The 27,160-nt window shown below is 44.3% G+C and overlaps 2 protein-coding genes and 1 long non-coding RNA gene across 14 annotated transcripts; 1 reads left to right on the forward strand and 2 right to left on the reverse strand.

Annotated features, from left to right (window-relative positions):
* Positions 1 to 601: 601 nt before the first annotated feature.
* Positions 602 to 3,085, reverse strand: HARBI1 (harbinger transposase derived 1). The gene is made up of 3 exons (XM_062635845.1): positions 3,060 to 3,085; positions 1,980 to 2,705; positions 602 to 1,412 (listed from the first exon to the last, which is right to left on the reverse strand). Exons 2-3 carry the CDS (start codon positions 2,647 to 2,649, stop codon positions 1,036 to 1,038), a joined length of 1,047 nt encoding a protein of 348 aa, XP_062491829.1. The 5' UTR covers positions 2,650 to 2,705; positions 3,060 to 3,085; the 3' UTR covers positions 602 to 1,035.
* A 422-nt stretch (positions 3,086 to 3,507) lies between these two features.
* On the forward strand, positions 3,508 to 26,383 carry ATG13 (autophagy related 13). 12 transcript variants are annotated; one of them, XM_062635832.1, is made up of 18 exons: positions 3,508 to 3,650; positions 9,240 to 9,366; positions 10,208 to 10,288; positions 10,912 to 11,031; positions 11,455 to 11,501; positions 11,815 to 11,955; positions 13,020 to 13,060; positions 13,584 to 13,680; positions 14,030 to 14,128; positions 14,847 to 14,937; positions 17,303 to 17,401; positions 18,495 to 18,605; positions 19,329 to 19,462; positions 20,434 to 20,551; positions 21,195 to 21,272; positions 21,573 to 21,689; positions 22,144 to 22,272; positions 23,402 to 26,383. In XM_062635832.1, the coding sequence occupies exons 2-18, from the start codon at positions 9,298 to 9,300 to the stop codon at positions 23,477 to 23,479; spliced, it is 1,650 nt and encodes a 549-aa protein (XP_062491816.1). In that variant the 5' UTR covers positions 3,508 to 3,650; positions 9,240 to 9,297; the 3' UTR covers positions 23,480 to 26,383. The 12 variants fall into 12 exon arrangements, with proteins under 12 accessions (XP_062491816.1, XP_062491817.1, XP_062491818.1 ...); XM_062635833.1 differs by having other exon boundaries at positions 9,285 to 9,366; XM_062635834.1 differs by lacking the exon at positions 3,508 to 3,650 and having other exon boundaries at positions 9,241 to 9,366; positions 18,522 to 18,605.
* LOC134172601 (uncharacterized) lies at positions 16,059 to 21,677 on the reverse strand. The gene is made up of 4 exons (XR_009967966.1): positions 21,552 to 21,677; positions 16,751 to 16,852; positions 16,545 to 16,656; positions 16,059 to 16,357 (listed from the first exon to the last, which is right to left on the reverse strand). It is a non-coding gene; the product is annotated as an uncharacterized LOC134172601 (long non-coding RNA).
* Positions 26,384 to 27,160: the final 777 nt, after the last annotated feature.

Raw genomic sequence — 27,160 nt, forward strand, 5'->3', positions numbered from 1 at the left:
TCTATGAAACCAAATTTTCTCTGACTGCTGTCAAGAGATCCCTGAAAACGCTTCCATCTTTTGGAAAGAGAACGTTGCCAGGAAATTTCCCAGTCCTGTGCCAACAGCAGCTGTGTGTGCTAGCCATCTTTTTCCACAGAATGGGTTGATTGCCAGCAGTGGAAGAGCTGCCTTTATGTACCTCAGCTCTGATCTAAACAAAGAACTTCTGCAATCAGTTCAATTCATGTGACCCAGCCAGTCCTTGGCATTTCTTTTACAGCAGCCAACAAGGTGAGTGGTTTTCTGTTGTGGCAGACATATCTAGCAATAACTAGAGTTACATTCAGTAGCCCACGTCCTGATATGTGCTCAGTAACCAACAGAGTCAACCACAGCTTCACATCTTCTCCAGTCTGTTTGGTTAAAAGAAACCTTCAGTCCTTCTTAACCTTCTAGGTACGAGCAAGCACTAGTGTGTACCAGGCAAAAAGGCAAACCCCTCACAGAACACAGACACTGCTTTCAGAGGAGTTGCTGGGTTTTGGGAGATGTGCAGAACTGCAAAATGGTATTTAGCAAGAATTTCTACCTGCAAACAAAAAGTTTGTTCTGCTGCTCATGAATTCATGGTAGGCATGAGCCCACATGGAAGTTTAATTTGTGTGAAATACCATTTAAAAAACAATCAGAACTGGTTTAAGTTAGAAAGTGGCATAGAATTGTTGCTTTGTAAAACAGTGCAAGGGTAACTAGAGTTTTCATCATTACCAAAGACAATTTCCCAAGTTTCTTCACTCATCCCACATTAGTTATTGTTCTCTAAGTCAGGTGAAAGGGGGGAATTTAAACATCACAACAGTAAAAACTCAGCGATTGAGCTGCATCTCTGGAGAGGTTGAGAGAAGTTCAGAAAACCGCCTGAAATGAAGAGAGTAATATTTCTCCTTGTCTCAGATCTGCTTAGTGTTTACAGACTTCAAGAAGAGGAAGGGGCATGTTTGCTCTGTGTATCTTCCCAGATGAACTGTTAGAAGCCTTCTCCCCATCACAACGTTAGCTAAAGTGAGTAAGTAGAAGCTCCTGACGAATACGACAGGCTTCCGAGTCCATGGATTCCATTTGCTCGTACTCTTCTTCCGGCTGTTCCATGTGTCCTGTGGCCGGTGAAGACCACACGTCCAGACCATGTTCCAGGGAGATGTTATGAAGCACACAGCAAGCCAGAATGATGTGGCTGGATTTCTCTGGAGAATACTGCAGGGTGCCTTTGGAACCATCCAGGCAGCGGAAACGTGACCGAATGGTTCTGAACGTCCGCTCAATGACATTATGAGTGGCAGAATGGGCCATGTTGTAACGGTACTCGGCAGGCGTCTCAGGGATATGCAGGGGAGTCATCAACCATGTTCGGAGAAAGAAGGAGCTGTCACCTGTTGGCAGTGAAAAGGAGGACAGGTTACACACCTGTAGTTAACCACAGGTTTCACCTCTTACCTCTTGTTTTTCTGGTACTGCTGGTACAGAATAACTTCGTTCCTTGGCTAGAACAGGAGGCATGAGAAGGCATGGAAGAGCAACAATAACACAGGTTTACAAATGTAACAACATAGAGATTCAGTTTTACACAGGGAAATCCTGGAAGAACACAGAGGAGTTTTAAGAGAGTTAATTTACTACCTAAGGCAGTGAGAGACAGCTGGACTAGGACCCTGCATAGACTTAAAAATGGCATAATTCAGCTTAGAAAGGTGTAGGATACTGAAAACACGCTCTTAACAGAATGACTGTAAACTAACACATGCAAGAATCAGCCTGTATAAAACACAGATGGGAAGTTACTGCTCTAGACTTCTAAGAGAAGGACTGTCATGAATCTCAAGGTATTTGCAGAGTAGCAATCAAAAGTAAACATACCACTTGTGCCCAGAGGCTCTAGGCTCAATAAGGAGGTGGTATATAATAGACTTTCCACAGAAACCAGTAGAAAATAGACTTACCAAGAAGCCAGCCATCTTTATGTAGCTCAGTTTCAAACTGCCTTGTCAGGGCTGCCTGCTGTAACACAGTGCAGTCAGGCAGGCTGCCAGGCCAGTGTGTTTCGGCACTCAGGAGAACTCCTCTGGCATCACACACCATCAGGCAGTTCAGAGAATGGAGACCCTTTCTGTTCACATAGGACAGGTCCTCAGCATTTGGTGCTTTGATTGCCACGTGGGTGCAGTCAACCACCCCCAGCACTCCCGGCATGCCTGCCAGCCCATAGAAGTCATCCTTCAGGCGCTGTACGGTAGCTTCATCCTCGGGAAAGTGAATGAACTGTGAGGCTCTTTCCACCAATGCCTCAGTTACGTTGGCAACGCAGCGGCTCATGGAGGCTTGACTAATGCCTATAGCATCTCCCATGCGAGTCTGGAAGGAGCCAGAGGTATAGAAACCCAGTGCAGCAAGGATCTGTGTCTCTGGACTGATGGCCCTGGACCGCTGTGTAGGGCGAGAGAGACTGGCTCCCAGGAGATCCACCAGGTAGTAAATGAACTGTCGGGGAAAGCCGTATGTGGATACTAGATACTCATCTGTGACATCCTCCAGCTTGAAGCGATCCAAAGTCCTGTGTCCGCGGCCGTACAGCAAGAGGTCGCAGTCAAGAACTGCAATAGGTACGGCCATGGCCGAGGGGGTCCTCTGAGGGCTCCCCTGTTACAGCACCTCCCCAGAGCCTTCACCTGCCTAAGGCAAGGGGGAAGAAGACCCAGGGTAAAAACCGGTTAGCCTTTCAGGCTGTTACCATATTCCTTTTACTAGGGATATCCATCAAATCTTTTACTTCCATCTGCTTTTAAAACCAAGGGGTGGAAGCGGGGGGGGGGGCTCACTGACGGCTCTTCAGCCTTGCCTGGCTCCCATGAAGGGGAGGAACCGTCCCCAGCCACCGCCGACCCGGCCGCGTTCAGCCCCGAACGGCCGGGACGCGAACGCCCGGTACCCGTGTGCGTCCCCCAAGCCCGCCGGGCGCCCCTGCGCGATGAGGGGCAGCGGAGCGAACCCCGAACCCCGCCGGCCGCCAACCCGGCCCTTACCGGCCGCTTGCAGCGCTCCCAGCCCCGAGGAGGCCCGCAGCCCGCTACGGCAGATTCGCCACAGCGCGGGGCTCCCGGCTGTGGGATCCCCTGTGATCCCGGCCCTGGCTGCCCGCTCCGCCGGCCCGGTGCTGTGCGGCTCGGCTGTGCGGGAGCGGCAGCGGCAGCGGCTGCGGCTCGGTGTGGAAAGTGCGGCCGCGGACACGCAGACATATTCCTCCTCCCCTCCCCTCGCCTCCCGCAGCAGATGAAAACAAACAGCGGCGGCGATGGCGGCGCGGAGCAGGCCGCGGCTCTGAGGGCAGCGGCAGCCCGAGCCCCGGCCCCGCGTTCCCGCAGGCGCTGACACCCGCGGCGAGCCCCCCGCCGTGCCGGCACCGAGGAGGAGGAGAGGCGCTGTCCAGAGCCCAGTGGCCGCGGGGCCCCTGGTGCCTGGAGGCGCCGGTATCGGGCCCAGGGCCGCAGGTATCCCCCCCCGTGCCCAGGCGGGGCGCTGAGGAGACGCCGGGGCACGGCGGGGGAGCGGCGCGGGCAGCCGGGCCTCCGCGCGGGATGAGCCCCCGCGCAGCCAGCACTGCCGCGCCCCCGCAGGTACCGGCTTGGGACGGGACTGGGGTCCCGGGCTGGGGAGGGCGAGCTCCGAGGGGTAGGGAGGGAGGGGGGTACCGGGTCGTGGTACCTTTGGCTGAGGCTTCGTGTCTCCACTCGCTACTCGCAGGGGTCCGGGTTTGCTGCAGCCGTGTCGGTGCCCGACAAAGCCCGACCCAGCGGTGGCCAGGCTTCGTTTTCTGGACGGCTGGTGGGAAGGATGTGGCTTGCTGAAACCTCTGCAAGTGGTGTCTTTTAAAACCAGAATGCTTTCAGAGTCAATTAGAAACAGTAAAACCTCAGAGCCATTGTATAGTTTTCCTGTAGTGTGTGTATTGCTGCTTGTTAGAAAAGATTAGGGGGTTGCAGATCAGCACATCTTTCTGTCCTGTCACAGCTGTGGTTCTTAGGGCACTGCCAGAGTCATCCCCACTGATTCAGTAGGAGCAGAAACATCTTCATGTCAGTGAACAGGCAGAAAAAGGACATTGTGGGTTCAACCTACAAACTGCCTTCTTACAAATCTCAGAAGTGGTGTGGCTAGGCACAATGTAGAGTGAAAAACATGGTCAGTTACTGCCTGGGCTGAAAATTAGTTACCTATGTAAGTGATGTTTAGAGCATTTCCAGATGACTGCTGGAGTGGCCTGACCTGGTAGAACCCTCCTTCTTCTGGCAAGAAATAAGTCATTCAAATGAGCCAGGCTGTGTTTAGACATCTGGAAGGATCACACAGGATCACCTTACTTTGCTTAAATGATAATGTATAACCTCAACTTTTATGAACATGTATTCACACTAAAGTTGAGACCTGGTGATTATATTGGTGGTTGTAGTACAGTGTATGTATGTGGAAGCACATTCTAGGTTAGTCTGCATACTTTGGCCCAACAAACAAAATGAGAGGATGGACCTTTGGACTGGCACCTTTTTTAGACCTGAGGGAAGTACAGAATGTAACTGCCGGTAAACAGGAATTGCTTCATTTTGTTTTTAGGCCAGTGAAGCTGGCAGTGCTGGTATTTCCTAAGCTGGGAAGTAATTTATCAGTTAGAAATCAGTTAGAAAGTAAATCTGTTCCCTGATCAGCAGGAAAAGTTGCCTCTATCAATACTTACATAGTAAACAACAGAGCCTTTCAATCAGAGTATTTATATTATGTGAAACAGTTTTTCTGCTGGAATCTACTCGTCTCTTAAAAAATCCAGAAACTTTAAGAGTAGCACACCTTCAAATTTAGAACTGTTCCCTCCTCCTCCCTCTCCCCAGGTTTCTGACTAGCCGACTAAGAAGGCAAAATGGAGATTAATTGTAGGATACTGGAGGCTGACTTGTAGGCTCAACTTTGAATCAGAGTGCCGCCTTTACGGAGATCTTTTTATAGTTGCTTATTAATGTGCTCAAAATACCTGCTTGTCATCAAAGGGGATGTTCTAGGAAAACTTGCTTGGCAGTCAAGCCTGTTTACCAAAGGCGCTCTGTTAGAAGCTTCAAGAACTTCCATGTACTTCTCATTTACCTGCATGATTTGACGAGGCTTTTCTGGAGCTTCACATAGGAGATCCTTGGAGATTGGATCTGAGTCCTGTGTTAATAAAGAGGTTCTAGAGGAGTCGTAGGGACCAGGAGCCTTTTTTGGGAGCACAGTCAGGTAACCAGAAATGTAGAGCTGGGATGAGGGCTGTCCATAGCCCTGTCCTTACAGTGACAACCTTTCTTGTTTCTTCCTTCTGGTCATTTTAATTTCATTCTGGGATAGGAACCATGAGTAATTATTTGGCATTGGTAAGTATCTGTTTAAAAGGAAAGCACAATGACTTTAAGTTTTAGCAGCCATTGCTCAAGAGTGAAATCTCAGAGGAGGGAAATGATGGAAACAGCCTGTATATACTTTCCCCAGCAGTGACAATGATGCCTGGTATGTGTCAGGTGCTTCTGCTCCTTTCCTGTTTAAGTATGTGAGTGTCAGACACACACTAAACTCCCACGTATGAAACACGAACTGTAAGTGTTCTGTGCTCCTCTGGTGTGCTGGGTTACAGGCTGCTGCTGCGTGGCATGCTGGTTGCTGTAGTTTCTCTGGGCTGCACCAAGGGGAGGGCTCTTGCAGTTCATTGCATCATGCAAACAGTGTATCGTCACCTTATGCTGACGTGTCATTCTCCTTAGGGTAGGAGAGTATAAATCCCTGTAGAGTGTATTAGGCACAGTGCTTAGGTGTTAAACTGTTGGTTAAGTATTCTTCTCTGCCTCTTACCCTTGTAAGAAAGAGTAAGGCTTTAGTCAAAGAGCCACACATGGCAGTTCTCCTTTAAACATCTCTCTGATGTTTCTGTTCAGAGGAAGGTGGAAGCAAAGGCATATTAAAACATGAAAATGGGTGTTGCAGGAGGAGGGAAACAAAGCAAAAAGCCACGTGGCCGAGATGCTTTTATTTACCTGTGAACAGCCACTGTGTACGGCTAAAGCAGTGAGGTATCAGTTTACTTGAGGGAGTACTCGGTTGAGGGGGAATCAATCATCTGTGGGTTTCTAACCTAGACCAAAGGTTACTTCCTTCTAGTGGTTATGCAGTGTAAAATTAGACAGCATCTTGCTTGAGCTAAGCATGTGCACAGGTACTGGCACTTAACAAGGAGCTGTGCTGGTGTTGCAAGCTACAGGACCTGAGAAGTTGTATGAGTTTAGTGGAACTAAGTTTAAAGGATTTCCTTCTTGTTTAGGTCAGCTGGTGGCAGCTAACCTGAGGGTACTGAGGCATTTTTGTAAATCAGATGTTTGCTGTAATTCTAGGCCTGTCCTGGCTCTTTGCAATGAATGAGTCTAAAGGTGAGCTCTGTCCTAAGCCTTAGCAGATCTCAGGGAATCACTAGAGCCCTCCTGAAAAATGAGAGATGGTGCTGGTCAGATAATGACCCTTAGACTTGTCGGGAGCCGAGTTCCAAGGTCCCAGTTTGCCCCTGAAATTACAGATTCCTCACAGGAATCCTTGCCTGATACTTTCTGCTCTGCTTTAGGCTCTGGTGAGTCAACTATTGCTGGCATTCGGCATATGAATGCTTTATGAAAGCTTTATGAATTGAGGTCTTGCAGGAAGAATTTCAATTCTGCTGCAGCAGGACAGAAGTATGAAGCTCTCATTCTTTGAACACTGAATTTAAGACGTGGCTCTGGTGGCTCTTTCTCTCCTCTCCAGAGATATTTGCATATGCTGTCACTAGAACTAATTCCTACACTGCACAGAGAACTGTGTTGATGGTCTGCTTTGTTTCCTTTCCTAACCATGAGTCTAACATCTTCTATTAGTTCCTGAGTATCTTGTAACAGTTGATACTAGCATTCCTTTCCAGCCCCACAAGGCAAATAAATGTGGGTGCTTTAGTTGACAGCTCTCCTTACATCAGGATATATACTTCCTTGCACCATTCTCCAGGGGTCTTATAGAAATGGCTTCTCACTTCTTTTCACATTAAAAGCTAATTTAATTTCTCTTGGTATTTAAATGTCAGCATTCTTCTTGCTGAGAAAAAGATGTGTTTCTTTTTTTTTTAATGGGATATTTTATTGCCTCTGTCAGCCAGGTTTTGTTGTAGATCTCAGGTCCTCTCAATGCTTACAGTGCTTTACTTAGTTAAGGCAAAAGAATAGTAACAGGTCATAGAATCACAGAATCATAGAATAGTTAGGGTTGGAAAGGACCTTAAGATCATCCAGTTCCAACCCCCCTGCCATGGGCAGGGACACCTCACGCTAAATCATATCACCCAAGGCCTCGTCCAGCCTGGTCTTGAACACTGCCAGGGATGGAGCATTCACAACCTCCCTGGGCAACCCATTCCAGTGCCTCACCACCCTAACAGTAAAGAATTTCCTCCTTATATCCAATCTAAACTTCCCCTGTTTAAGTTTTAACCGTTACCCCTTCATTCTCACCTTTTTTTTTTTTTTTGTAGTGGGAAATGTTTATACTAAAACCTTATTTCTTTTAAGTTAGAGTGCTGCATCAGTGAAACATCTAATGCTTTTAAGTGCTGATTTCTGTCTGTCCCCCCCAGTAGAAAAGATCTGTGATCTCTAGTAGTGGTAAAGGCAGGGAAAGAAAATATAATACTTTTGATGAGGAGGTTACAAAGAATAATCTGGTCATGCATCTGAAGTTGAATCACGTGTCTTGTTAGTTCTCAAATTAAATTACAATTTGCGTTATAGATTATTATAAGGTTATTATAAGATGCAGTATGACTGTAACCTGGGTACTTTCAACGATATTAGATGTCCAGCTTTCTTTTTATGAAGTAATTCAGAAAGTATTGCTGTTTTCTATAAAATGCTCTATAAATTGCAGTACTCTTACTTAGCAGCCCTTCTTGGATGATGCTCCTAAAGCACTACTTCAAATAGGCATTTATTGCTATTAAGTGAGATATCTTAAATAGAAGTTCTGATGTGCATAGTCACTAAAGATTGTATGTATTTTGTGTGAACAGGGCTATCAGCCCTGCTAAGCCTACTAAGCTTTAATGTGTATTAATAGTGTACATTGCTGCAGGTTCAATCTTTGCTTGAAGATTAGACACTGAGCAGAGTGACATTGTGCACAGCAGCTGCTGATGCTCAATGACCTTAGACCTGGGGTGAGCAGTGCGTTCCATGAATACGTGATGCTTGACAGGCTGCTTCAGGCTGATGAGCTGCCTCCAAACAAAAACAGCACCAGGAATTAAGAGTGAATTAATACTTTGAAGGCTTATGTGCAAAAAGTATAATTAATGCTGCTAATGAAGGCATTCCTCCCCGTGGTCTTTATATGGTTGTTAAGTTAAACACAAAGAAACTGAAAGAAAAACTGTGATTTATCCCAGGCTATGTGACGTGATGGTGGCAGGAATCTCATTAGTGCCTTGCCCTGCCTCGCCTCTGGCACTGTGGAAGTTCATTGTGGTAGAAACAACTGAATTTTGACAAACAAGGCAGTGTGAATGTGAGAGCTCAGTATTTGTTGTCAGAGCTTTCAGGAGAACTGAACCCAGGATTTTGGTCTATTCCTTGGCAAATATTTATCTTTTCAGTTGGTTGTAGGTAAATCTGTAGCTATACAGGTTTAATGCAAGTACTATTTGTGGAAGCTGTGGAGCCTGTTCAAGCAATGGTTTATTTCATTATCTGCTGAAATACCACTGGAATACTGGTTTTAGAATTTCAGACTCAGGACTTGGTTTTGACCAGTGCTGGTAACTGAAGATTTCTGAAGCAGACGGTGATGTCTGCTGCATAGCTTGGCACAGAATCTAGTCAGTGTGGTTGTTGGAGTATTTGGGGGTTTGTTTGTTTATTACTAAATTAAGCTAGCAAAATTGGAGAACTTGTACCCAATTTGAATTGTGAGTCTCCGTTGTTGTTTCTTTTCTAGTATCTTTTGCAGTGAGCAGATAAACTGTTCATGTGCGTTTATACCTCACACCCACCCCTCACAGATCTTAGTTAAGATTTTGACAGGCAGAGGCCTTTCATTTCTTTTGCTTGTCATTTCTTTTGCTCGTCATTTCTTTTGCTCTAATGGCAAAATGTTTTTAATTCTTGAAATTCAAACAGGAAGCTGAAGGAGGACTTCATCCCTACGCCTGTGCTAGATTTCAGATTGTCAGATGCAATGGACACTGATCTCAGTTCCCAGGACAGGAAGGACCTGGACAAGTTCATCAAATTTTTTGCTTTAAAGGTAACTTTTTCTCCTGTGGCAAATGCCTCTTCTTTATTGTTTAAGAAAACCCATGCTAGCTGTGGTTAGAGTAGCAAGGTCAGAGTTTGTTTGGGTTTTTTTGCTTTTGCTAAAAACGAAAGCAAGAAAAGCCGATGTCAAATTTAGGAGATTCCTGTGAATAACTAAAAAACCATATTTTTCTCTTTTTTTTTTTTCTACCTCCTAATCCTTTTCTTTCTCCTAGAAGAGTCCTGCTATAGAATCAGTTTATAACTGATTCTATGAGGGGCACTTCACCCCTCTGTTAGCTTTCAACTTCTATCAACACATGGAACCACCCAGCGGTTAGGTAGTATCCCCTGTTGAACTCCACTCTTTCTTTTCAGCCTATCTCAATTTTTAGATTGCATCCAAAAACAATACCAGAATGTTCCATTGAATTAGGAAATTTGGCCTCACTTGGTACACAGATGCAAATAAATTCCCTGACAATGGCTATGTTATAAATGTACATACTTTACTTCAGTTTAGGTGTCCAGGTTTAGGATATAGTTGTAAATTTTGTTTCAGTATTACTAAGAACTGTGCAACTCCTGATTGCAAAATTGGCTTAGTCACTTCATATTATTACAGAGAAATAATCAGCTTAACGTGATTTTCTGTCTGAAATGTATTTACCTGTTATCTGTAATATTTCAAACCAGTTAGACCTGAACATTAGTGCAGCAAACTCTACTTCTCTGCATCCTGCTCAGCCCTCTCATGTTTTGTTTACTTGGAATTTGTCCAGCTTAGGCTCTGAGCTGAGGGCTCTGCTGAGCTCAGAACATGAGTGTGTATCTTTTCCTTTCTGTTCCAGACAGTACAAGTGATTGTCCAGGCCCGACTTGGAGAGAAAATCTGTACCCGATCATCATCCTCCCCAACAGGCTCTGACTGGGTAAAGTCATGGGGTGTTAAAGCAATTCCATTAACTCTTCAGTTTCTTTCATGTGTGTGTGCACATATGTGTTGAGAACACAGTGTAGTTGTTACAGTCTCGTGCAGATTATAACAACTGTTCGTAGCATAACTACTGTATTCAAATATGTTCATTAGTGGTGTGGGATTTTTTGTTGTTTACATACAACATGTCACTCTGGGCTCTAAAGGGCTGATGAGAGGAGAGAGAAATGATACCTCTCAGCAGCTCCTGCCAGTTAAGGCTCCTTTTCAGGATCTGCTGGGGGTGTGGTGAGGAGTTCTGTTCTCTCAGAAGTTTGCAACTCGTCAGTTCAGGACTTTATAGTAATGGGCTTTGAAGAGATTCAGGCTACTCTGTGGGTAAAGATAGGACTCAAGTGAGGGAAAACATGATTTTTATGGCAGGATCAAGAAAAATGTTTGAATTAACAACCAAGGAAGTGTTTGCAAATATGAAAAGCCTGAGTCCATCTGGGAATTTTCTGTTTCATCAATATTTCAGTGAACGCTGACCTAGTATGTTCTATATGGGTCTATGAGTTTGTAGTGTACCATTAGGCCGTTTCTCAAAGAAATGAAATAATTTCTTGTGTTCTGCAGTTCAATTTGGCAATCAAAGATATACCAGAGGTTACTCATGAAGCAAAGAAAGCCCTGGCAGGACAACTCCCTGCGGTTGGAAGGTCTATGTGTGTGGAGATTTCTCTCAAAACCTCAGAGGTGAGAACTGAGTCAAAATAGATGCCATTTTTTTCAGTTGAATCTTAAGTCACCTACAAGAGTTCCTGCCCTTTAGTCCATGACAGTGTGAAAATATCTTCACTTACGCAGTTAGGTAGTATGCTAATGATAAGAAATACATCAACAGAAGCAACCCACTGCAAATAACTGAGGCCAAACACACAAATGATAAAGCAGCAAAATCTAGTTTCTTAGACCCTAAAGAACTTCTGAGGAAGGTATTCCCTCAGGTGATCTAATTGTGCAGTGAGACTTCCAATGCACCTTTTTCTGTTGCATTACAAGAGGATGAGAGCAGGGAGAAACATCTTCATTGAGAGCTGTGGCTGCTGTTGATCTTTAAGGAGATATAAGAGTGTGTTCTGAAATTAGCCTTTCTCTGACATCCTTTCTCTTATCCAGGGGGACTCCATGGAGCTGGAAATTTGGTGTCTAGAAATGAATGAGAAGTAAGTACATTCTTCATTCTTCACACTTGCTTTGTGTGTGTTTGTATTTTAGCTGATGAAATGGGAAGTCCCCCGTTTGTCTAGTCTAGCAGTCAAACTGTTCAACATTGGTGTCAAGAAAAAATAGTAATTTCATTTTCATTCCTTCTTCATTCATTACAACAACATCTGCTTCCTCAGATACAAGAATTCATATACTCAGTAATTGACATTAAACAGTTGGCCCAGACTAATTTTGATTTTATAAAATAAAAAGCCCCAAACAGCTTAGGTGTGAACAAAAGACTCATTTTTTTCCCTTTGTGTTCTTTAGGTGTGACAAAGAAATCAAAGTTTCATACACCGTATACAACAGGCTGTCTCTGCTGCTGAAGTCTTTGCTTGCTATAACTAGGGTAACTCCTGCCTACAGACTCTCAAGGAAACAAGGCCATGAATATGTAATATTGTACAGGTATATATATAGAATAAGCAGAATATGAGATTCCCCATTTAAATACAAACAGCAGAGGTTCTAGACTTGAACAGTGCAGCTGTAATTGTGATAAAAAAGGGATGAGTGATAATAAATTCAAATTACTGGGATTGAACTACTACTGATAATTGAGAGAAGAGAATTTTGGGCTGTGTATCATCAAACTAAGCATGGACTGTGAAGTCTTGTTGGTTGCCTGCCATGCTGAGAAGAATATAAGAATTCTCTATGCAAGCACAGGTTAAATGGCTTATTGGCATCAAGTTGTTCAGTGTCTGCCCTATATTTGACAAATGCCTGTCTATGCTGCACATAACTGCAGTGCATATTTCTGCAGTATGGATTCAGACTCTGTTCTGCTATTTCATTTTAAAGATGCATCCTCAGCTCCACTTCCTGTTGTTCTTGCAGTTTACTCATTCGAATACTGAGTTCAACTCTCTTTAAGCCTCTGAGATCTGACTGGCTTATGGTTCATGCTTATCACCCTCCAGTCTTTGTTTTTGGCTTTGGGAAAAGTCTTTGACATGTTTGCATAGCTAATTTAGATGGTTCTAAATCTCAGGTTTGCTGTCATTTGCACAGCTGAGAGCTTAAAAAGAAATCCCAGCCATTGCTTCATTTTTGCCTCCCTTGCTGCTTTGGCATATACTTAAGAGCAGGTCTCTTCATAGCACAGTTAATCTTTTATGTTACATGATGAGTATTCACTTTTAGACTCAGACCTGTCTGTGAAGTTTATGTCACTTCTCATTTTTGCTCTGAACTGTAGATTTGCCAGAGGCTTAAAAAACTGAAACAGAAATTTTTTATTAGACTACTGTTTTATCTTCCTTTCTCTTTTTACATGACATCTCTTGCTCTAAGATATGTAGCTGGAGGGTTTCTCAAGGTGGCCATTCTATCCACTTCTTTTGTTTTTTTTCCTAAAGAGAAAAAGTAGTTCCAGCCTTTCAACTCATGAAATCAAATAAGGAATAAGGATATGTATAACGTTATGCCCCCAGTGGACTTAATACCTTTTCTTTTTCCTTTTCCTGCAGGATATATTTTGGTGAAGTGCAACTGAGTGGCTTGGGAGAAGGTATGATCAGGCAACACACGCAAACTAGAGCAGAACTGTTCCCCATACTGGCTAGGCATTTATTACTATTCCTAAGTGCCATAAGGAAAATTAAGTCTGAGGTTTACATACACTTTTTATCTGGACCCACCAGTGAAGGGTTGTGACATAAGGTGACAAGTATAATGGTGGTACTTTAACAAAATCTAAGGTGATTGCCATTTTGACTCCAGTGATCCAGAACTGAAATAAGAATGGAAGTATGTTGATAAGGAGCAGGGCTAGTAAAGAAGACCATGATCTGCTCAGGAACAAGAAGCATTTCAGAGAAGTATTTTAGACTAAGATGGGAAGCAACATCAGAAATCTCATGAATGAACATGGTCCTGCTTTTTTTTTTTCTATGGGTTCTATACAAGCCTTTGGAGTTCAGATTGCAAGGGATAATGGAAACAGTATAGAAATAAGATAATGTAACCTCAGAATAGAAGAAGTATGGAACATAAATAACAGTGAAACTGATAATCATTTCTTAACCTTACAGGTTTCCAGACGGTCCGTGTTGGGACAGTGGGTACCCCAGTGGGCACCATCACTTTGTCTTGTGCTTACAGAATCAACCTTGCTTTCATGTCAAACAGGTGAGAAAACATGATCATGCCAGAACCTGTTTTACAATAATGTACTACTAAACCCCACGTGTTATGAGCCCCTAAATCTTTTCATTCTGCTTATCCTTCCCTCCCAAGATTCTCCTTCATGTAGAATACTCTTTCTCATGGTTAAGTCTTGAAGCAAGGGAGTATTTGGGTAGCCCTGAGCCACACTCTAGAACTCCAGATTGTTGATGCAGGCTCGGAGTTGCAGGGCTGAACTGTAAAGATGCTCTGGTCCCAGTAACAGACACAAGGGCTTTCTGTGAAGACGCCATGAATTGGGATGAGAGTAGAGGGGAAGAAGCCAATAACACCATTGCTTGTTGCCTTTCAGGCAGTTTGAGAGGACCCCTCCTATCATGGGGATTATCATTGATCACTTTGTGGACCGTCCCTATCCCAGCTCTTCACCCATGCATCCCTGCAATTACAGGTGAGGAAATAATGAGTTGAAGCCATGGGTTATGGTGAAGGCATCGGTTATGCCCAGATACAGAGCCTTTTCCACTGTTTGCTGACTGCATGGGAAGGGAGGCTGGAGGCTAAGTGTCAAACCGTATCGACATGGTTGAGCATATGAGGAGGGGTGACATATCTCCCTCATATCTAGAAAACTGAGTGCAGCAAGCCCCAGTAGGCACCCACATTCCTTACAGAAGTACTTGGACACAAAGGATGTTTAACCTTGCCTGCCTTTGAAATGTAACAGTTAATTCTGCTGTAGAACTATGTGTCCTGAGGCATGCATCTCCAGATATTTCTGTTGGGGAAACATCAGAGGTTAATTTCTATTTGTCAATGAGATGTTTGTCTTCTCTAAATTGCATGTGAGGGCACTGAGACTGGGACCAGTGGTATTGTTTGACAATGGTTCTGTAAACACCAAAGCCAGTAGCATTAGCTACTGGGAAGTGTTTCTGTGTGGAGGAAGAAGAGGAACACCTGGGGAAAATTAGTTTTCGTACCTTGTTTTCCTGAGTTCTGCCAAGTAGAGGAGATCCCTTCATAATTTTCCTTTCAACTCACAATTCATAATTTTCCTTTCAACTCCACTCAACCTCCCTGCAGTGTTTGTCCCAGTGTGTTTTACTATTTCTGTGTTTTAAGGGGTATTTTCAGTCAGAAAGCTTCTCTTTTACTTGCTGCTTTAGAGCTGGTGAGGACAATGGTGCAGTATACCCCTCAGTAGAAGATTCCCAAGAAGTGTGTACCACATCTTTTTCCACCTCTCCTCCATCTCAGGTAAGGGAAACCAGACTTTTTCAAGAATAATCACTGTTAGGATAGTGTGCATACTCCTACATCAACCACTGTGCAAACAGGCAGCCTCCTGATGCTAATGAGAATTTAGTGTGTGGGTTATTTATATTGTTACACTCTGAGTAGAAACCTAGTTAGATACTAATTTCAACCAAATGCTAGGAGACTGGAAAGACTAAATTACTGACATTCAAAGAACCTATAGTTGGGCTGAGGTGTGCTTGAAGAGGATAGCAATGTACTTATACAGTCACATACTAGTGCTGCAAGAAGAGGAACTCAAGAGATTGATGCCAGGCAACGTAAGTAGAGGTAACAGGCTGACATTGAGAAAGAAACGCTGAAATACCAGGAAAATGGTTATAGCAAAGTGCAGAATGGAAAAGCAGGAAAAAGACAACAGCCGTACTTGTTGGACCATCTAAAAGTAGTTGGGGCAGCAGGAATAAGTATCAGCAAAAAAAAAAAAGGTATCATAGTATTGAACTAAGGACTTAATACTCTGTACTTCCACCTACCCATGCAAATTTCATTTAAGTTTTCATTTTAAAATGAATGGATGATGGTTTCCTTCTGAATAAGAAAAAAAACAGAAACTCTAACTCCTACTTCTACTGTCCTTATATACCCGACTCCACAATTCCGTATTTTGAAGACTTAGTCAGATTTGTAGTCATTCTATAGCTTTAAACATTCAGGAATGTTTCCTGCCTTGTTATCCAGCCAAACAAATGTCTTTACTGATCTTTCAAGACAATCTAAAGACTCTCAATCTCTTTTGATGTCCATGTGAAACATAGAATGAATTATAATTGGAATGCTGCTCCAAACTGAAGGAATTCACTATGGGTCTTTCCACTACTTCAGAGGAATTAGCATGACTGGTTTAGCAAAATGTATTGTACTGTATGAATGAGCTGTTTCCTAAGAAATGAGCTTTCCTTAGGAAGCATTTTTGTGCTAAGTGGCTTTTGGGTGACAGGGCATCAGGTAATGTTGAACTAACCAGCATGGGCAGTAAGTCTGATGGAATAAAGCTTTTCTTATTCTGTGATACATAGCTCAGAAGATGAGTTTGTGGCCAAGTTTTGTCCTGCCTTTTCACAAAATGGGTTAAATGCAAAAGGTTTTATAAGGAAATTTCCACTGACCCATGCCAGTGTTACTTAACAGTAATACAATGTAAATACATTGAGGTTGACATCTCCCCAGGGTACATGAAGCTTTGCTGTCACTGACGGGAAAAGCTTTATGAAACCAGACAAACCTTGAGGATTCACATTGAGTATGAGCCTACGTTCTTGCTTTTCTGTGGCTCATAGTTGCCATATGCTGTGCGCTTATTTATAAAGCCAGTCTTTGCTACAATTAGAATTGTAAGGTTGTCTTGGCAGAGTGATCTCTAAAGTAGATTAGAAGGGGTAAAAAAGAAATTAATTTCTTTCTCTAGCTTACTGTATACAACTTAACGTGTAGGAAAATACTGGGAACTGTATGGCAGTTTCCTATAGGCAAATTGTCCAAATCTCTGCCTGCCTTCCCAGTAGAAATGAGGCCTAACCTGCATGATAGAAGGGAATAGTTACTACCTTCTCTCTGTGAGCTTGCATAGCATGTCTTTATGTTGTTGAGTAGCCAAAAATTCAGGAGAAAGTCTGTCCATGAGCAATACACAGAAACAAAGCTGTCCTAAACTGAAAACTGTTGGTAAGAAAGTGACCGAGAGAAGGTATGGGACTGAACGAGGTTTGGATTGCCATTTTTGCATTAGTACCCTCTGTGAGGCAGCCTTTACCTCTGGAACATCACTCTGGTTGATGGAGTTCTCTCTTCACATCAGGGTGTTTGAATTGCACCTCAGTCTGGGTCCCCTTTATTCTAAGGGTGCAGCACAGACCTGCCAAGATATGATGCCTCATAATGCTGGGAGATAAGGAGTATGTATGGATGGAGATTATTGAAATACATGTAATTTGTACATTTGGAAAAAAATACCCTTGGCTTTTTGTGGCATCTGCTCAGCCTTCCCCTTGCTGATTATCTAGTTCAGTTCTAATGAGCTGTGGAACAGAGCCTGTTCACTGGAGTCTCCAATATTACCTGTGTTGAGTGGTTCACTGAGATTGGCAAACAGACAGTTCCTTACAAAATGAATGTGCTTCTGGCAATACTGAGACTTCTGCTCCATGTGTAGGTGTGGCTGCTGCAGCCCAAACCTCTTCACTAGCATTCAGTTCATCCAACTCTTCATAGTTCTTCTCTGAAGTCCTTCTCTCTCTTTCTCTCTTCCCCTCTCTTACTCTCTCTCTTTTCCTTGTTTCCTCTGTGTGTCTGTCTCTGTGCACAGTGTGTTTTTACTGTCACAAAGGCACATTTTCAGACCCCTCCTCCTGTGGTGACGGACACCCTGAAGGTCCCAGTGATGGGACTGGCCTTTTCACACCAAGTGAGTTGTCAATAGAATATGTTATGCGTGGCCAGATACAATTCCAGCATGCCAGAACAAATACAGGAAAGTAGAAATTTAACAATATGGAATGTTGTGCATGAGAAAGGCTGGTGAATGAAAAATGGGCCAGGCATATTGTTGACACTGGCTGCTTAAATGCCTTTATAGATGAAGGTCTCCTAAAGACAGGCCAAGCACCCCTAACTAAACAGCAGCAGTTGCACAGACTGTTAGTGAAGTACCCAAGTAGTATGGCACATTGCCAAGTGTTTTCTCTTAACAGCCAGTGTCCCTAGAACCTACACAGTCAGTAGTCCTCCATTCAGCTTAACTAGCCCCATGTGAATATCCTGCTGTTCATCATTCAGGCCCCTCTAAATGATGTCAGCATTGGTGTTAGTGTAGTATCACACACAGAACTCTGAAAAGAGTGTTTCTCTTGAGGTCAGGTAAGCTAAAATGGGGAAGTTTTATTTAATCCAACCAGCAAGATTTCTGCTGGGGTGTGTAAGCACCTTCTGGGTTTCACTGCTTCCAGCACTTCATTCCTAAAGTAGTCTCACAAGGGTTAGCTTTGTGAGAGACCCGGTTCTCTTTACCTAGCATGTATATGAACTCTGTTCTTTGGCTGAGGATATGTACGTATGTTCAAGGCCTGTTCAGTGTGCAGTGGGAATGGGTTCAAACAGTTGATAATGCAGTTGTTTTGAGGAAAAAGCTCTTTAGTGAGTTGATGATGGCATTTATGCTTCTTTCGGTCTCAAAAACAGAGCTGTAGAGCAGAGCTTCCCTGTGACTGAATGTCAGTTGTACCCTGCACAGCTTTCTCCTATGTGTGTAGGAAACCAGTCTTGTTTTCTTGTCAAGGCCCAGACTTAGCCCCCTGCAGTAAGAAGTTTTATAGTAAGAGCCTTCATTATTGATTCCAATGAAAACCTAGCATCCTTCTGCCAGCCTGAAATGCTGTGCTATACCTCTGACTTTTCCTGTTCCTTCTTCAGTGACTGATGATTATTCAGACTGGGGGCATTCCCCTTCCACTTCCTCCTTCCTCTCCCTTTGCCCTTTTGTTTTTTCTCTTCTTTCTTAGCTTTCCAGCTCTCGTCTTTCCTATCAGCCTGCTGCCCTGGGAGTTGGATCAGCTGACATGGGGTATCCTGTACTCTTTGCTGGTGGCTTGAATGCTGCACACCCTCACCAGGTACTTGTAGAGGGTAGAACAAGCGTGGCTGGTATTGCAACCAGTTGTGCCACTTGTACTTGTACATCTCAGAGAGGCCTTGACGCTAGTGCATGCATTAGTATCCTGTCTGGCAGGAGTGAAAAGAATGTAAGGTAAATATAAAGAAAGCACAACTTGCACAGAGTCTGGGAGTTGGATCCTCAGCATTCTGACTTTACTGAGGTAGGGTCATGTGGAAAAAGTATGACAGGCTTGAGGCATTGACCACCTCTCTAGGAAGCCTGTTCCAGTGTTTAACCACCCTCTCAGTAAAGAAATGCTTCCTAATGTCCAGTCTAACCTCCCCTGGCACAGCTTTGAATCATTCCTACATGTTACCGGGGAGAAGAGATCAGCACCTCCCTCGCCACTTCCCCTCCTCAGGAAGCTGTAGAGGGCAGTGAGGTCATAGCAAGAGGATGTGATTATTTTTCCCCTGCTTCTCCTTGAAGCAAAGGACCTAAGGCCAGAGAGCTCTGCAGTGTAAAACAGGCCTGAAGTGGAGTGGGAAGGGAATAAAACCAATTGTATTGTGATGATCACCATCTGCTTGACACCTCCCTCAGCCTTATGGGGGCTAGAGCCCAGCCATATGGCAAAAATCCCACACCTTACTCCCAATATGACAGAATCTGCTCTGTATTACACTGTGGTGTTTGCCCGATTTTGAGATCTCCAACTTGCCTGTTCTCTCCATCCCAGTTGCTTGGCCCAGGCAAAGAGGGGGGAGTTCCCCCAATTCCCAGCCAGCCAGCACATGGCACTCAAGCTGACCAAGAGAGGATGTGCACCCCACTGGATGGAGGCCACTACTCAGCAGCTACTCCTTCTAGTAGGTAGGTTGGTTTTAGATGATCTACCACTTGTGTTAGCCCAAATATAATCCTGTTAAGATAAAACTTGTTGGCTTCCCCTCTTTGTCTGTAACATAACTACTGTCTTCCATCCCCCAAAACAGCGAGCAGTTTTCTCTGATGGGGCTTTTTCCCCCATCATCCTTTTTTAAGCCTTTCTCCAAGCAATGATCTCACCCACCTCCTTACACCTGCTGGTCACTGTAACATCCTTGCAACTTCTGTTATGTCAGCTTTATTATCAATTCTGTCTTTCCTAATCCCTTTACTGTATTTGCCCATTGTTAAACAACAAAGTGAAATAACTTCTCAAGTGAGTCTTATATTCTCCAGAGTTAAAGTGAATTGTTACCAAACCAGCTGTAGTGACTGCAAATCTGTTCACTATTTATGAACAAAGTTACTTAAAAGGAAACAATGCTAGCTCAGACTGTCCTAAATCACCTCCCTCTCAGCTAATGAAATCCTCTATTCTTTTTTAGTCATTGTGTTTATTTCTTGTACAGTCTCTCTGGGTCACAGAGTTCTGAGTCAAGGATCTTAAGCAGTCATTTTGTTGTAAAGAAACCGAAAATCACAGTTGCATTAGCACCTCCCTATGGATCTGTGTCTACTGTATTACTGAAAAATAATAGTGATGAACAGGAACTGCTGTGAACATGCACATTCTGAAGCTAAGAGTCCATCTCCAAAAAGAAAAACCTATTTCAGGTGGCAGCAACTTTTCAGCTAAATAGTTTTAATCCAGCTTTAAACAAAAATCTGATGCCATTGGTGTCCCACTCCCCTTTTGTGCTTGTAACTGAGGAAGAACCTGCAGTACAAGGACGGATTTCTGTTGTCCTTCCAATACTAGGAGTAAACCCAGAAGAATAAAGGAATCCTGTCAAGCATGGGATTTGTCAATGTTGTTTGTGCCATGAGTCAGTAATTGCTCTATTTTCCTCCCCCAGCGAGGACACAGAAACAGTATCAAACAGCAGCGAAGGGAAATGTGGCTCCCCACATGACCTTCTGGAGACCATCTTTATCCGGAAGGTGGGAGCTTTTGTCAACAAACCCATTAACCAGGTAACTAACAATAGATCTTCTCAGAGGCCACCACAATACCCTGCTGCTCCCATCAGTTCCTACATACAGGAGCAAAAAGCACTCAATGCTAGGACAACCCTGGAGACTGGAGAGTGTGTTCTGCCAGCTGCAAGGCTTGTTTTTCATAAAATCCTTTTGGGATGTGACAGACACACTTTGCCAGCACCCTGTTTGCATATGGAACAGTTGATAACTTGGGTCTCACAATAATGCCACTACCACAAGTTCATAAACTGGGGAAGCTGGTAGGAAGCCTGCCATGCAGTAGACCAGTTGACCACTAGTAAGCAAGCATTTAAGCTCAGCTGAGGTGGCTTAGAGATCTGCCCAGTTCCTAAGGATGCTCTTCTAGGCCCTTTGGATGGATGATGGAGAATTGGTTGGATTTGTAGCAGTTTGTTAATCCTTGCCTATATACAAGATGTATAGCAGCAATCCCACCTCAGGGTATGTGTCTGCATTAAGTCAGCAGAGTACAATTTCCCTGTTTTATGCCTTTTTGAAATGAGGTTGTCAGCTTCCTGCCTAACTGCTGACATAATCTTGGGCAAAGACTTTTAGTATCCTTTTCTGTGCTGGGTAAGACCATCTTAGTGAAATTCTGTTTGCTGAATCTCCCCAGGTGACCATGGCCAACTTAGACATTCCTTTTGCCATGTTTGCTCCCAAGAATGTTGAGCTGGAAGATAACGACCCCCTGGTAAGCCTCTTCCAGAGGTATAATGTGTGCTTCCTCAGCATCCCTTATGCAACATCCATGCTATTCTGTACTTTGAATACACTTCATATTTTGAGGAAAGAACTAGTTATTTAGATTTGTTTGGTTTCGTCTCCCATGTTAATCTTGGGCTCTCTAGACGTACAAATAACAGTATGTGTTTGCTGCCCCTGCTGTAGCATGTGTTTATTGTCCAACCTCCTAACTGTCCCCACACTGTCAGAATACACAGACAGATGTGGTTATAAGATCAGTACTCACCATCTTTGATTTCTTGGGCAGGTCAATCCTCCTGACTCCCCAGAAACTGAATCTCCTCTACAAGGCAGCTTACACTCGGAGGGCTCCAGTGGCAGCAGCACAGGGAACACCCATGATGACTTTGTTATGATTGACTTTGTAAGTGCCCTCATCAGTGCTCTCACATAACACCTGCACCTTAGATGGGCTTCAGGTGCTGATGCAATGGCAAATGATGTAAGAATAGTTTTCAGTGGGGGTGTAAAGGACCCATGTATCTCAGTTCCAAAGTAGAGCTTGATGGTCCCCAAACTACAGAGAGACTGATAACTTGGAACCAACAGCTACAAATTAAATACTCTGTTCCCTGCCAACACCTGGGCATGGCATCCTCTTGTCTAATGCCTAAAGGATTCCAAGGAAATGTTCTCTTCCTATTGCTCAGGCAGGCACAGATCTTGGCTGTTCTTTAGTTATTTAATCTGCATTACTGCAGCAACAGTTGTAATGCCAAGAGGTTCACAGATAGCAGGTAATGACATTACCTGAGATTATAGTGGAGGGGAAGCCACTGCCTCTGAATGTGAATTAACAGCAGTATCTTTGGTTCTAGAAACCAGCATTTTCAAAGGATGACATTCTTCCAATGGACCTGGGAACGTTTTACCGTGAGTTCCAGAACCCCCCTCAACTCAGCAGCCTCTCCATTGACATTGGAGCACAGTCCATGGCAGAGGACTTGGTATGGAGCCCTGATGTTTCTTTTTATGGGAATCATATGTAGTTTGTAATGCTCTCCCTATTCCTAGTTTGAAAAAAATCGTATCTTCATAGAATTATAGAATAGTTTGTGTTGAGAGGGACCTTTAAAGGTCCAAGCCCTGCAATAAGCTGGGTCATCTTCAACTAGATCAGGCTGCTCAGAGCCCCACCCAGCCTGGCCTTGAATGTTTCCAGGGATGAGGCATCTACTACCTCTCTGGGCAACCTGGTTCAGTGTTTCAGTACCTCATCTTAAAGAGATTTCTTCCTTATATCTGGTGTGAGTCTACCCTCTTTCAGCTTAAAACCATCAACCTTTCTCCTATAGCAACAAAGTATTTCTGTAGGCCCCCTTTAATTACTGAAAGGCCACAACAAGGTCTCCTCCAAGTCTTGGCTTCTCCAGGCTGAATAAGCCAAGCTGTCTCAGCCTTTCCTCATCACAGAGATGCTCCATCCCTCTGATTGCTTTTATGGCCTTCCTCTAGACCCACTCCAGCAGATCCATGTCTTTCCTGTACTCAGAAGAGAGACCCTTCCCAAAGGGGATCCCTCAGTAATACTTCCCAGCCAAGTGTAAATTTGTTTGTGGCACACCCTGAAACTGGTGTGTTTACCTTCGAGCTGAAAGCTGCCACCGCATTGCTGTGGCTGTCACTGAAACCCCTAAAACTAATCCTGCCTCTGGTGTGTCAAACTTAGTGGCAAACTAGGCCTGATCTTGCAGCCTGAGCAGAGGTAAACCCTGGTGTGGCTGGTGAAAGTCATGTATGGGTGAGTGCTGTAATGGGCTCACAGGCATTGTAACATACCAGAGGCTGAAAGCTGCAAGTGGCTTGATGGAGGCAGTGACACGAGCAGGTTATTGTGCTGCAGCTGGTGGCAGGAATTGCACAAGGCGAGGCTCCAGTGCACTTACTGTTCTTACAGAACAAACACACTGTGGGCAGGGTGCCCTTCTCAGGGTCACTGAATGCTGCCCAAGGACTCCTGGTTTTGTGCACATAGGAAGGGGAGCACAGAGCACCAGAGAGGGGTTGCCTGTGTGTTTAAAGCTGCTTTTTATCTCCTGTGAATGAGCTCTGACCTGCCCCTTTCTTACCCCTCAGGACTCGTTACCAGAGAAGCTTGCAGTCCATGAGAAAAATGTCAAAGAGTTTGATGCCTTTGTAGAGACCTTGCAGTGAAGCTGTTTCCAGTTCTTCCTTCTCAAGGCATTCTGGAAAATGACGTCAAGAAATATCTCTGTTGCCCCTGCTCTGCCTTTTGTCTCACTTTGATTAGTTCCTTCCATCAAGTGAGCTTCCTTGGATTGCTGTCTTCAGCAGCAGATCGGATTTTCCTCAACTACACCACTGCATAGTTCTGGACTGCTCACAGTTTCGAATTTAAGACTTCAGCAGAGACACAAGAAGTCAAAACTTCAATGTATGAAATCTGTTCTCTCTTCAGTCTCTGTTCTCTGTGGAGGGGCTTTGTGAAAAGTTGCCATATGCTTCCTCCAGAGGTCCTACGGTGTAAGTTCCCTCGGTGTAGCTTCTTGCTAACAGACTCTTTCCTCCAGTCTCCAACCCTGTTAGAGCATAGAAAGCTTTGGCTCATTTCCAGGGGCTGTGAGTTCAGCAGATTTAACAGTTTCCACTCCAGGACATCCATTCCGTAGAATGGGGCATTTCATCCTGACTTCAGTGTGAGTGCCTGGAGCCAGGGCGAGACGTCAGCGTTGGGACCTGTGTAATATAAGTAGTTACCTTTGTTTTACTGCTAAGGAACTGGGCCTCCACTTGTTTTGTGTGAGGCCTTCTGTTATGCTGGCTGATAAGCAGGAATGGAACTACAGAAGAGCTTTCCACATTTCCTTCCTGAGCATACTGACGCTCGGCCGTGCTGAGTTGAGCAGTGTTGACTGTTGGCAAGCCTGCATGTAGCAGCTGTGATAGTGCTGAATTCACAGTCTCTGCTTCTGAAATACAACTGTAAATACTAGGAATCCTATTTCTTTAGGGTTATGTTACTAGGAGTCTTTAGTCCAAGATTCTTTCCTCTAACCCTTGCAGACCTTTCCTGCTTTATGGTTAATAGATGATCTTAAGAGTCAAGAAATATTTATTGCTTTTAAAGAAACCTATATTTCAAAGATGTTCTGTTTTCATGTAGTAGTGCGGGTCATTCTGCTCTGGATCACTGCAGACAGCAAGTGTGCCATGGAACCCTGGCCAGTGAGACTGGTCTCTCCTTGCAGGAAAGTATCCAAGATATTTATTTTCTAAGACAGACTTGATTATTCTAATATAATACTCTGTTTTGAGGACTTTGTGTCCATTACATCCAGTCAGGGCCCACTGACAGAATTAAACGCACACAGGAGCGGGGTGGAGTGGCAGGGGTTTGGTAAAAAGCTGTGTTCTGATAGGCATGGATGAATTTGCAGTGTTTTCAGCCATTCAGAAGGCAGCTTCTTGAAAGAAGCACATTTTGGGGGGGAGCTTACGGTACTTTTTAATCAGCTGGCTTTTGATTAGCTGAAATGTTATTTTTGTAATGATGTGGTTATCAGCAGTGTGAGTGGCAGTGCTCAAGGGTTGATTCGGCTGGTGCGTGTCTTTTGCCTGATGTAAGGAGGGGAGGAGAAACAGTGACACTAAACAGAAGCTTAGATAAGGTAGGTCGCCTTGTGGTTCTCTCTCTTCCTCCTATGTGTAACTACAGTGAGCAACTACAGGACCCCTTACTGTCCTAAAACACTTTTTCTTTCTCTGGAAGTGGAGTTGTGTTGCCTCGGGCCTGAGGAGACATCTTAATTTCCTTAGAGTGGCTGAGTAACCAGCCTTTTAGGTAGTGTAATGTGGCAGCTTCTTCAGCTTAACTGAAAGAGATCAGAAGCAGCTGATGGGGGAACCCGCTGTAGAACACTATTCCTGTGCCACTGCTGGAGCAAGGAACCAGGTTCAGAATGGAGCTTGCTGTAAGGTCAGAGCAACAGAATGCTTTTATGTTGAGTGCTGTGTTCAGGGGGAGGCCATATGAGCTCCAAAACTCTAGGGGAGAGCTTTACTGAAGGACAGATGCCCACCAGAACTTCTTCAGCTTACTCAACCAAATCAACTTTTCAGCAGCCTTGCACAGAAACTGCTCAGTCCTTGCAAAATAAGATGCCCAAACATTTAAGAAAGCTGCCAAGGTAAACTGTGCACAAGAGTGTTTAAGTTACATGGGCTCTAACAAACACTTGATCCCCACAGCCAGAGCCACCTTGTTTTACAGGGGGAAAGGGTTGCAGAAGGATGCAGGAGCATAAGGGACGAATATTATCAGCTGGCTCTCACCTGTGCTTAGGAAGCTGGTCTCTGCCACCTTCTAGCTCAGAGATGTGGTTGCTGTCACCTTCCTCTCAATGTACAGGCTGTGCTTGGGAGAGTGATGCAATCTGGGCTGCAAAGCAGCAGCACTGGGGTGAAGTGCTGGTTCACTCTATTAATGAAGAATAGACTAGGTTGAACCTCATCGAGCCAGTGCTGCTGCTGTCTCCTTCTCACAGAGGCACACTGTGGAGTTGGCAGAAGGCAAGCCATTCTTGCTGATACTGTCCAGAAGGTCCCCAGAGCCAAATACTTCTGCTCATTGATGCTGATGGCTACAGCTCCCACATCCCAGAAGGCAGAATGTCAGTGTGGCATTTGGGGTTTTTCTACTTCAGAAGGCTGGAAACTTGCCTATATGAGCTGCTAGTGTTGAGCTGGATGGCCACAGCAGTAAAGAGATTCTCTAGGGCTGAGTTATGTGCCTCTTTTCTGGACATTCCTCAGTTTCAACACATGGTTGCTGTATCTATGCTCCCTGACCACTGCACAAATGCTCTGCTTCAGGAAAGATCTAGGTGCTGCTGTGGCCTGCCACAGATTGTGTTATGAAGGCTGTTTATTTTAGCAGCTGTCTGTTCAATTCTATATTAAGGACAGGATGTATGTAGCTGCTTATTCAGAGATAACTTTGGGTGAAGGGGAAGGCTCCTAAATTGCATTGTTTTGGAAACAGTCTCCAATGTACTTCAAGTATTCAAAGACTTTCCAATAAAACTTTTATGTAAGCAATGCTCTGTGCTTGTCTTCATGTATACTGACAGGTCTGGGAATGTCCCAGCCTCTCATCATTCTCCTCCAGGAAATGGGATGATCAGAGAGTGCAGGATGGATCAGGTTGCTGCCTCCAACACAGAAGGGAAAAGGCACTGATATGCTACAGTTAGTCAGCAGGATTCAGGTGAGACCATCCTATTGAGAGTGAAGAAGGGGCACAGCAGGTTCCTGTCTTGTCCCAAAAGCAGGAATGGGGAACAGACACACAGTGTTGGCTCTGGTGACCTCCCCAGTGAGCTGGAGAAGGGAATTATCTGGATGTCTTCCCCCAGCTGAAACACATTAACTTGTCTCCAAAATAAAGGGGTGGGAAAAGGGAAAATCCCAGCCCACCAGCAGCATTTGCATTGTACATGGTTGCTACTACATGCTTAAAGGGAGTGTGGGAACGTTTTGATCTGATAGAAGAGCTCAAAGAGACAAGATGTGAGAAGAACGAGTGTGGGTATCTCAGTAGCAAGATGCTGGTGACAGAGCATGCTGCTTGCCTGTCTGATCACCAGACTTAACAGCTGTAGTCTAGTGTTGCTTGACGTTAACCCTCTATAGCACACGATGCAGTGTAAGATGATAACACCTTCCCTTTAAAGGAAGGATGAGATGGTAAAAATCTGTGTGTATATACAAGAACTGCTGATTTAAGCTGCAATGTAAAGGGTGTCTGGTTCTTACAAAGAAGAATAGCAGGAATGGGGGAAAAGAAAAATGACAGTGTATATGGGAAGCTTCCAT

The sequence above is a fragment of the Pezoporus occidentalis genome, unplaced genomic scaffold (genome assembly GCF_034315485.1).
Source record: "Pezoporus occidentalis ecotype Australia unplaced genomic scaffold, CSIRO_AGI_Poc_V1 ctg46, whole genome shotgun sequence".
Taxonomy (NCBI): Eukaryota; Metazoa; Chordata; class Aves; order Psittaciformes; family Psittacidae; genus Pezoporus; species Pezoporus occidentalis.